Genomic DNA, 12,050 nt, shown 5'->3' with positions numbered 1-12,050 from the left:
ACTAAACTCTTCCTAACTGGGTCCGCATGTTACCCTGTGCTTCAGCCTAGTGAGTTCACTAATTATTGTATTTACAGCTATATACACATCCCTGCTGGGGCCCAAGCTAACGGATCTGAGCCAGGCTATATAGTCTTCCTCTCTCCTGGTGCCAGCATGTAGGTCCATTCTCTCACCTTTAGGCAGGATCAACTAAATGCCAAAGTTATTCCAGATAAACTTGCTCCTAACCCTGCCCCACCCTCTGAGGACTTGATTTCTCCCTGTTCTCTGTACTGTGAATGATAGAGAAATTATTCCCTTTCTTTTGAAATAGTGCGGCTCAAATGCATACACAGCACCCTCAGTTTCCTCTATGGAAATTTGGTAAGTGTTTTCCTGCAGGAACTGTTTTCTATGTACTTATGGTTCTTGTTCTTCTCTGGACTGTCTCTGACAAATGCTTTCTCAAATGCATTTTTCTACATCAGAAACTATATTCAGCTGAAGTCTTACCACAGATCTTGGAGTCCTTCAGAACAAGAATTGTAGTACCACTCTACTTTGATCCTAAACACTTCAGGGATGGCACTATGCTTGGTGAAAATATGAAGAGAGCTCCAGATATTTACAAGATACATCCTACATTCTTACATCGAAACATTTCTTGGTACAGCCACTGAAGTCACCACTTAGGCAGTTTCATAACAGGTCTAGACACAGCCAATAATTCATTTAGACTGTCACAGCATGGAAAAAGACAAATCCAGCAATTGAGATGAACAACTTGAAATTTCCCAAAAGGTCTGGACTTCTAAGCATAAAAAGGAGTCCTCCTGATATCAAAAATGCAAAGCAACAGAAACAGCCCATAAAGGCGTAACAGTACAGAAGAATATTGGTAAGATGACTTTTAACTTAAATAGAATTTTAGCACTGAATGGGAAGGTACTGGGATGTATCTGAAGGAAAAATATCTTTAACGATATTAGCATAAGGGGCAGACTAARTAGAAGAGCCTGAATTCCCCCCCTTCCCTTTCCTTCTAGACATACGGAGAAAAACTGACCACAGACAAGAATAGAAGACCAGAGCCACAGATTAGAACAGATGGTCCACCAGAATTCATAACACAAGGAGGTACGTTCTGACAACCACCTCATGTCTATAAAAGGTGGGATACAAGAACACAGAAACACAGCTGACTGGAGCATGATGGGCAATGACAGCAGCAAGAGGGGTTTTTACCAAACTAAGAGAAAATCTGATTTTCTCTAGGTCCACGAGATACCCTAAGACAGCTGAAACTAAAACTTTGAAGTAGCAAGTAAGCCAGAAAGTGATCTAAACTGCTTTGCAGTGGAAAACTGGAACATTTTAATAGATGGTGATACACAATCTACACTGTGAGATGGCTGGTTGCCAGATCTGGGAAACTTTCTAGCCTCTGAGACAAAAAGGTCCAGCAGAAAAAACAGAGGCCTTGGAGCCTTCAGACAGAGAGACGACGGCCCTAACTACGCCAGTACTAGCAGGATCATTAATGCTCTTTCCTCATTTTACCCAGATCAAGACTGATTAAAACAAGAGAATCAGAGAGAAAGCATGTAGCAATACACCTGACCATCTGCTTGGCTCAAGAAAAGGCAACTCTCGGCCTTCTCTGATATAGCTATGATCTTAGCAGTTTTGTGTCTATCTCATGCTAGTTTCACCTCTGTCATAGATCCCTTGTTTATTTCTAAGGCTCTCAGGAAAGACAGTAAAGTCAAGATATCTTCTATCACAAAGTAAGTTTTCCTGTCAAGAAGAAATCAAAATCATTGGGGCGGGGGGGGGAGGGGGAAGCATAGTTTTTGCATATTTTTGTTACTCCTCTGTTTTGCCTCAGGTATTTTCAAATGTTTTGGTTTTGAATATTTATTTCAATAGTTAAATCAGAYACTGAAATGATTAGTTTATCAATTCAGACTTTTAAAGACCCCCCCACACACACACACACAAGAAACAGTGAGAAATAAGGATACAGCAAMTCTCAAGAGTTTTTCATTAATTGGTTAGTTGATTCAATTGATCCCATTAACTGATGCCAATTTCAAGGCTTCTACTAATCTATTCATTCTTCAGTAAAATAAGCTGTTCCATCTTTCAATATACTGAGGAGATGAGAAATTAAAAGAAAAGAAGGCAAAACACAGAGGCAAGGAAGCAAGTGGCCTATGTTTAAGTGCAGATATTTCAATTCAACCTTCCTTTTAGCCTTTGGACAGCTGAAAGCAAATCTACAGACTTCAGTTTCCTGAAAGATCTGGTACTTCAAAAATGAAAAAAACCCTGTACTCCCTTGTGCATCCCTCTGATCTTTACAAGTATGTAATGTCAGATGAAAACTTGATTCTTTGGGGCTACTAATTTCACAAATGAAAAAGGAAAAAATCCTACTGTTTAATGTATTAAATATTTGTACATGCAACCAAGCCAGCATTCACCAATCCGTATGTACATTTCAGAGGTGCAAGCATAAATGCCAATGCTATAATTTGTTAAATGCTTCTGATGATCAGCAACTTAAATCACCACAAATTCTCACAATTTAAACCACTTCTACGTAAATTTAAATTTTTCCTAAAACAGCTATATATAATTTTTCCACTCAGGCTGAGCAAGGCTTTTGAGAAACTCATGGCAAAGATCATTTCATTACTTTGGAATTCAAAGACTTAAAAGAGTTTAGCTTCTTTTTGCTCTTTAGTACAAAACTGCTGAAATTCAAAAGTTAACAAATTAAATACAACCACTTTTATCAATAACTGTGGAGTCCACTTTTTCACATAGTAAGATATATTTCATTCTGAAAACAAATTATATTACTATTTTAGTTTTCACTTACCAGACATGAAGCTGGGCTACTAAAAACCATGAATTCAAAGTATCAGGCATATGGCATCCTTGGACAGAGGGGAAGGAAAAAAAAAACAATAAAAAACAAAACTAAACATCAATATGAACTCATTACTTACTGCATCTACCAGAAATTCACTAAATTAAAACTTAAACCCATTTTAGTAATTTAATTTCTTGCCCCAAAGAGTAAATACCTATCAGAAGCAAAGAGCATTCACTGTCACACATACACTTAAACTCTCAAACATGCTGCCACAGGACACTGTAGATTTCAAAAGAAACTCATTAGGACAAAATTTACAGAGAATAAAATCCATAGTGGAAAGTTAAACACAAATACGTGGCTGCAGAAGTCTCAAAGCAGTAAAGAATAATAGGGAAGTATTAATGGATGCTTTGCCCAGTTCTTACACCCTCCTTCAGTATGTGCTGTTGCCTACTGCCAAAGACAGGGTGCTGTGCTAGATGGGTTTCTAGTGTAACCCAGCTGCTCTGATTTACTATACAGCTATATAATCCACAGTACCATCAGCCTATATAGCCTCTAGTCATTCTGTGTTAGGATTAAAGCACCTGATCAACCAGAGTAACAATTGCTATCACCAGATTTAGTTTTCCTACTATAGCCACTGGGTTTCCAAGAGATGGGCTGTCCACATGCATATTCACAATATGAATGTGCACATGCCATTAGGATTTGAGCCTGGAAACTTAAGACTATATGCCACAGAAATCATACTCCTCTTCCCCATGCTTAAGAGGCATGACCTTTGGGCTGTGTGCACTTTAAGTCCTGCTGCTCCTCTCAACCTTACAGCTTCCTCATAGGAAGCTTCCTCTACATCTCTCTGAAGAGAAGCCTTAGGAACAATATTCAGTGTGAAGGATCCAGATGCGACACAGTTATCTTGGCCTGTCCAGCACCTGAACTCATCTTCTGAACTATGCAAGCCTAGCAGTAAGAAGGCTAGAAAGTACTCAGAAAATGAGTCTCCACTAAAATCTGTCCCAAGGAAGTCAATCTTATCCATTTTGTATTTGAATGTATTCCRTTCTGACTCATGTACCTCCTGGCTTCCAAGTATTAATCAATGAGATTCAACTGAATCATGAAGCAACATTTTCATAACCTTTCTTCATACACACTAAGTGTAATCAGACAACCACCATAAAAGACAAATAAATCATTAGTATTTCTCTCTCCTCAAAGAGATGATTCTATGAGTGCACAAGAGTTGCTTCAGCATCAGTACCCATAGATCACCTATGCCACTTCTACGGCAGTATGAAAACACTAGCATTCTATACTTAGAGGTTAATCACAACTTTTCTCCCACCCCTCTCCACATTTAGCTCTTTCATTCTTACAAGAAATAGTCCTCATGCCTAGAACAACTCTACTTCGGCCTAAAGCCATGCTAAGGGCAACCTCCCTAATCAGAGTAAAAATACACAGTGCTTGCATTTAACCAAGCCATTTCATTGAGTGAGAGTTCTACAAGCAAGATTCAGGGAAACACGTAGCTCAGCAGACAGAGGTTTCTGAAGTAAAAGTCATGATCCATCAGTCTTCTAAAACAAAAATCATTCTTTATTGGAAAGCAAAATTCATGGTTCTACTATTTGAGATGCCAAATATTTCTAAAGGCCTATGCAATACCCAGGAGTGAAGAATTTCTCTAACTTCCCAAATGTTGCACTTCTACTTTTGTAACCCATTAAACTTCTATATTAACATAGACTATATGCTAAATTTAGAGGAGGAATGGCTACATTAAAAGTGGAGACATGACAACACAATGCTGTAACCAGGCAGATGTACCTGTCTACCAGGGATTCTGTCAGTATCCAACCCCTTGACCGACAAGGGAGAGTTGAAACAGAAGAGGGCTACAATGAATTAAGCACCAAAGACCTTGAGCTGAAGACTGACCCTGGCAGGGACGGAACTCCTYCTCCCACACAACATACTTCATTTACTCTGTATCTGTAAACAGGCTTGAATAACAGTCAAAGTAGAAGACAATAGCTGATAACAGCATGAACCAGGAAAAGGTCCAGACCGAAACAACCTGCTTCAGTGGTCCATAATATATATTAACTGAACTGCCTTTTTATAGGCAATAGTTTTGGACAAATCTGTCCAGCCTAAAATCAGGCCTGACACTCAATCCAAAATAACAACCTGGGTGTACACTAGTCCTCATTACTTCTCTGTATGGACAAACTTGTTAGCTGTGTCTAGGGACTTTGCAAGTCTCTATCAAAATCAAGTTCCTACATGAAGATATTAAATCCTGCTCCAGGACAATCCTTATGTATATAGCCATGAAAAACCAATAATTATATCTCCCAATTAGCCTGACCAAAAAAGTAACCTGCTAAGTGACTGCTACATCTCAATGTATTGTGCCAAGCTACAAAGAGATGGCCCACAACTCAATCACAGAAGACATCCTCTTGTTCAAAGACCTTGATTCATAGCTCTATATATAGCATAGGAAGGTCAATGATAAAAGAGACACCATCAACTGAATATAAAGGAGCAGCCAGTATTGAGCTGAGACAGTTTGATCAGCAGGATTATGTAAAGCAAGGACTCATCTAAGAACTTCTCAAAAGCCTTGGATAAGCGCCCTACTGCTACTTCTCTCACATAAATCAAAATCACTGGTCCACTAGCTAGGGCCCAAGTGGAAAGGATGAGTCTGGCAGATTATCTAGAACACTAGCCCATAACGAGGAAAAAAGATCTGTCAGATGAGCACATTTAAATCTTGGCCTGAATAGACAGCATTCACCATCAAATACACGCCTGAAAAAATCTCTACRTGGGATCAAAAAGGTCATCCTATTCCCAGAAAGTCAAACCTGCTTCTCAGAGATTACCTATTACCTTGACAAAAGATCTAAGCTGTTCAGCAAGTAGGTTCCTACACAGACAAATTTTCTGATGTAACTTAAAGGATAACCTACTTATTGTAGCAGTAACTTGAAAGATAACCTACTTATTCTAGCATGAAACATAGACTCAACCCATAATGTAATCACATAATGTAAGAACTCCCATGATGGATGCTGTGAAACTTAAAGGATATAATTGAGAAGGAAGTAATTGACATACTAAATCTGGACTTACTCCAGGAATGAGACCACATCTCAAGTACTGCATCCAGTTCTGAGCACCCCAGTACAAGAGAGACATGGAGCTACTGGAGAGAGTCCAGCACAGGACTGCAAAGATGATCAGAGGGATGGAGCATCTCCCCGATGAGGAAAGGCTGCAAGAGCTGGGCTTGTTTAGCCTGCAGAAGAGAGGACCGAGAGGTGATCATACCAACATCTACAAGTACCTTGGGGGGAGGGATGTCAAGGGGATGGGGCTGAACTCTTTTCAGTAGTGCCATGCGGCAGGACACAAGGCAACAGGCACAAACCAAGACACAGGAAGTTCCGCCCAAACATAATGTGGAACTTCTTTACAGTGCGTGTGACAGAGCACTGGAACAGCTGCCCAGAGAGGCTGTGGAATCTCCTTCTCCAGAGATATTCAAAACCCACCTGGATGCAGTCCTGTCTAACTTGCTCTAGGTGACCCTGCTTGAGCAGGGGGTTGGACTAGATGATCTCCAGACATCCCTTCCACCCTCAGCCAATTCTGTGAATCTGTGAAGTAAAAGGCAAAGTCCTGCCTTGTATGCAGTTCAGGCACCTAAGCATCTGCTTGTCCCTTTCACTGAATTACTAGCATAGCTCAGCAAGCAAAGCAACAACTAAGACCTCTCAAAAGAGAATAGTCCACAGTCACTTCCCTGAAGGAAGCTGTCTTCATGACAGCACTTGACCACACATCAATTTAACAGTTTATATTTTAAGCTGAATAGGCACATGGTCATGCAGAAATTAGACTTCCTCTTGAGGCTCTATGCCTGATTCAGCAACTCATATCTGTGGACTGAACTTATTTTTACCAAAGAGTACAGCTATTAGCTATTCTATGGTCACAAAGAGATATCACATAGCTAAGTCAAACATGCAACTAAGCATCATGATACATCAGGCCGTAACACAGGTTATCAGCTCTTCTGATTACAAACTTCACAAACAGTACCACAAGGAAAACAGTATGAACAGAACCTAGCGACAAAGCTTCCAGTCCTCAAACAAAAAGCTTGCCTTTAGAAATCAGCTTTTTATAAGAAATGCACTTCTAAAACTGTGGGGTCTAGAATGCCTTATTCCAGACTAACAGTGGAGAAAGGTCCATCTTGTAATTAAATATATTTAGATACAGAAAAATGTCAGATAGCAAATGAAGATAGCTAGCTATGAATTAACTGTGATATCAGCTGGCGAATAAATTTATTCCGCTTACAGAACAGATCCTGTTCAGAAGTCTGTATCTGACAGGAGACATGAATGCCAGGATTATGAGGACATACATCTTCCTCCAGTTATATTCTGAATTTAAAATTCATCAGGTATGGGAAGCAAGTGTGAATGCAGACTTTCTTTTGCGACAGATCATCCTTGCAACTACTGTGATATTAGGAAGGATGCAATGGGACAATATTCCTGCACCCTGCAAAAAAAAAAGCATGCTATAGTAGGGTTCAACTTTCAAAGTATGACTGACAGAGATAGTAGCAGGTGCCTTATAAGATGCCTCATGGGCTAAGGAAGGCAGAAGGATTCAGAGAGCTGTAGGTAAACTCCAGCCCTTYTGAGTTGCCTGGCAGCTCCACTAGAAGCTATGTGAAATGCTGTTTTGATGGGACAGGTTCTTTGCCACTGCAACAGCACGACAATGTAGCAACACTGTTAAGTATTAACAGCCCAAGACAAATTCAAGTCATCATACACTCCATGTCCACCAGAAAGACTCTTCAGCTGAGCTTTCAGTATCACCTAACTGATTCTGAAAGCTCTCCTGGTCTTTCAAGTATAACGATGGGCATGAAGCACTTTCCTCACAAAGGGTTACTTCATTCATTTTGTTAAAAAGACCCAAGCCACATAAACTTTGCGCACAGAAAGTCTGGCACCAATAATGTTGCTATTCCCTCTGCTACTTCTCTGTTCTCCTTCTTTATACAGGTAACAGCTAAAGTCTTCAAATGGCTCCCCTTTTCTTTTAAGGGGCGCAATGTAGACATTTGGGATGTAGGCTCTAAAATAGAGTTCCCAAGGTTTTATCTGTGCATGATCATAAAACAAAGAAACAATAGAATAGCAGGTACAATTAAATAAACAGCAGAATAATACTGGAGAGCCACTATTCAAACATCTTTGTATGCTACAGAGGCTTCATGATTTGCCCAATCATGGTCCATATTTTGTGAACTACTGCTCCAAAGCATAATACAGAGAAATGCAGTTCACAGGGCTCATACTGTATTAGGGGGTTCTCTTAGAAGTTCACTAAGCATCAGCAGAGAGGCACTGAGATAGTATGATACAGACCCTATGACACTCAAAACGCTCTCCTCATTGCTCTCATCCTCAACAACACATTATCCAATGTTTATACACTACGTCATCTCTATCAGAGAACTAACTACCTTACAACATCCATATACCAATCCAAGTTTCATAAGATCAAGTCTCAGTTATTATTCACATTACAAATTAACCACATCACAAAAGCATGTCCAGAAACACTGAAGATGGCTCTCTGAAGAACCAGTTCTGACCACACTGGGTTAATTAGTCCACAAATAGTTCTGCACATGCATGGATGTACCGTTTCCAAGGCCAGCTCAGTAGGTTAACAACTTTCACRAACCACAAAGAAAAAGCTAATAAGCTCTCCAGAGACCCGAGCTGACTCTGTGTAGAGTTCACTTGGATATCTCAACATCACGCAACTAGAGCCAGAAGTGCTAGTGGAAGCAATGCATAAATATTCTAGCAGGTCCACCCACAGTCAGCTTTGGCTCAGGTACGTTTTGAGCTGGGTCCCATGCAGGAGCCTTACTACTCTTACAGATCCTAAGCAGTGCAATTCATTGACATTAGCATGCAGCACCTGCACCAATAGACTCAGGCACACCTATGCTTACTGCATTACCTAGGGACAAAGTTAAGAGGCAGTTGTTTCCTATTCCTGCTAGTTCTTCAGGCTGCTCCTCTGGGAATAAGCCATGATCCTTGTTTAAATTTGGCCCATCTTTATTTGAAAAGGAGCCATTTAGAAAGGAAAAACCTGCTCACAACCGACCTAGTTTGATGAAGATGTGGTGAACTGAAGTAAAAGCTGGATATTCTACTTCATGTCTTGTTCCCCTCTCTTAAGAGTATACTACCCCACCACTGCTGCCTATCCAACACTTCTGCCACTTTAATTCACTAACACAACGAAACATCAAGCACAAGAAAAGGCAATTTTCCTTCAGTGGGATGAATAACTTACAGGACACAACAATTACCTAGTCCAGGACAAAGGCAGAGAGTCTACGTGAAGCAGAGGAGTCAAGATAGAGCAGTGAGCCCTTTCCCTTTGGCCACTATTTCAACTCAGCTGCCTGTGGAACCATAGCCTAAAGCTTCTTAATTGGGAAGACCAATTTAAAAGGTTCTTGCCCACCTCACCCAGTCTGTCTTTTAAGGAGACTATTTTTAACATGAATCACATGCCTGTTAGGGTTTAGAGCCAATCCCAAAACCAGCTGCAGCTGTAAGTAGATAGAAGTAACAGAAACCTTTTACATCTGTTTTTCTATCAGAGCAACTCTTTCTTTAGAACCACAGCCCTACATCTCAAAACCACAGGCATTCTCAGAACACCAATGGATGCCATCAAGCACTCTGTCAATCTCAACAACAACAAACCACCTATCTAGTTCCTTCATGCAATAACACTCTCACATGAACCTAAACATAGGCTTCCCCGGCTGTAAATTCAGAGTTGGAGAAATTAGCTGAGAAAGTCTGAGAGGACACATAGCTGGAAAGAGGTGTGTCCACAGGAAAAAATGAAGTTCTAATTTTTTGATCACTAATGATGAATCCTACTGCTTACAGAGTTCTCTCAACTCCTACAACCATGATAGTTTTGGAAAACCTTCTGGAAACCTTTGGGAAACCTTGCAGCAACACCATGTTCCAAGCAACTCTCAATAAGCTAGACAAACACAAAAATACACCTTCATCTAATCTCTCAAGAGGAGGTATCACCAGCTCCCACCTGTGCTAGTGTATTTTAAGGCCATAAGAAAGCATTTGGTGACTCAGGAAGCCAGGTGACAGGCCAAATCCAGGCAATGGGTTTACTACCAGCTGGATCATACTTACATAGGAAATTAGGAATTCACATAAGAATGAAATTATTACTGAAACCTATGTAATGATACTAATAAAGCAACAGATTTTTTGGCTGACAGTTAAAGAACTGTGAGCTACATGGGAAACTCAAAAGAATTACAGAATGGTTGAAGTTGGAAGCAACCTCTGGAGATCATCTAGACCAACTCCCCTGCTCAAGCAGAATCACTGASAGTATGTTGCCCAAGACTTTGTCCAGACAGCTTTTGAGTATCTCCAAGGAGGGAGACTCCACAACCTCTCCGGGCAATCTCTTGCAGTGCAGTCATCCTCATAGTTTTTCTTCACGTTCAGACGGAATTTCCTACGCTTCAGTTTATGCCCATTGCCTCTCATCCTGTCACTGCGCACCACGGAGAAGAGTCTGGCCCCACCCTCTTTATGTTCTCCCTTAAGATATTTTTCAATGCATTGATAAGACCCCCTCTCAGTCTTCTCTTCTCCACACTAAACAGTCCCAGCTCTCACAGCCTTTCTTCAGATGAGAGATGCTCCAGTCCCTTCATCATCTTAGTGGCCCTTTGCTGGACTTGTTCCAGTAGCTCTCTCTCTCATACTGGGTACCCCAGGAGCACCAGGGCTGAGCAGATGGGAAGGATCACTTCCCTCAACCTGTTGGCCATGCTCTTCCCAATGTAGTCCAGGATACCATTGGCCTTCTTGGTCACAAGGGCATGTTCCTAGATATGGTCAACTTGCTGTCCACCAGGACTCCCACGTTCTTCTCCACAGAGCTGCTCTCCAACAGGTCTTCTGAGGGACACTGCTAAYTACAGCCCTCCAACTACACTTTGTGCCACTGAGCACAACTATCTGAGCTCTGCCTTTCAGCCAGTTCCCAATACACCTCACTGTCTGTTCATCTAGCCCACACTTCCTGAGCATGCCTATGAGGATGTTACAGGAGACAGTGTCAAAAACCTTAGTAAGTCAAGGTAGACAACATCCACTGTTCTCCCCCCATCTATGCAGTCAGTCATTCCATCATAGAAGGCTCTCAGGTTGATTTCTCCTTTGTGAATCCATGCTGACTACTTCTGATCACCTTCTTATCCTTCATATGCTTGGAAATGATATCCAGGATTAACTGCCCCATCATCTTCCCAGGGATCAAGAAGAGACTGACTAGTCTGCAGTTCCCTAGGTTCATCTTCTTGCTCTTTCTGAAGGCTAGAGACACATTTGCTTTCTTCCAGTCCTCAGGTTGCTCTCCTGATCACCCTGACCTTTCAAATATGATTGAGAGTGGTCTCAATCATATTTGTCTGAGCAATGACATCAGCCAGCTCCCTCAGCATTCGTGGAGGTATCCAGTGTGTTCAGTTTGCTTAAGTGATCCCTAATTCAATCCTCCCCTACCAAGGAAAAATCCTCCTTTCTCCAGACCTTCCCCCTGGTCTCCATGGCCTGGGATTCCTGAGGACCAGTCTTACTAATAAAGACTGAGGGAAAGAAGGCATTCAGTATCCAAATTCAGTCATCCAATTCAACTCAATATTTTTCCTACACACTTAAAGGAGGGACTTGTCTTGGTTCTAGTCACACTCTCTATCCATTTCTAAACAACTCTATCACAGATAGAAGGAAAACAGACAAGTATAACCCTGAGATCTAGCTGATCTTACCTCATACAAAATAATTGCATGCCTATGGAGGGGCATGGTTCTCATACACCTTCATCCACATCCTGGTTATATTTGACCTTTCCACAACTAAGCACAGGACTGGGTAGGACACAGAGACCATCTGATCACAAGAAAAAGGGTACATGCACACCTGGATTCTCAGTCTGTGCCACAGTCTTGGCAATGCAAAAGACAATATTCTTCACTTCCCAGGATATT

The 12,050-nt window shown here is 41.1% G+C and overlaps 1 protein-coding gene across 4 annotated transcripts in view; it reads right to left on the bottom strand.

The window, feature by feature from the left end:
* The window catches only part of UQCC1 (ubiquinol-cytochrome c reductase complex assembly factor 1), a 53,686-nt gene that overhangs the window by 29,204 nt on the left and 12,432 nt on the right, over positions 1-12,050 (bottom strand). For all 4 annotated transcript variants that reach the window (XM_085302669.1, XM_085302670.1, XM_085302671.1 and 1 more), the window contains exon 6: positions 2,870-2,927. In XM_085302669.1, the coding sequence (XP_085158795.1) occupies positions 2,870-2,927 (58 nt within the window). The remainder of the gene's footprint in view (positions 1-2,869; positions 2,928-12,050) is intronic.

This window comes from Rhea americana, unplaced genomic scaffold, assembly GCF_003343005.1.
Source record: "Rhea americana isolate MKP2758 unplaced genomic scaffold, rheAme1 scaffold_190, whole genome shotgun sequence".
NCBI lineage: Eukaryota > Metazoa > Chordata > Aves > Rheiformes > Rheidae > Rhea > Rhea americana.
The sequence above is the reverse complement of the archived record's forward strand: the minus strand, read 5'-3'. Positions and strand labels throughout refer to the sequence as shown.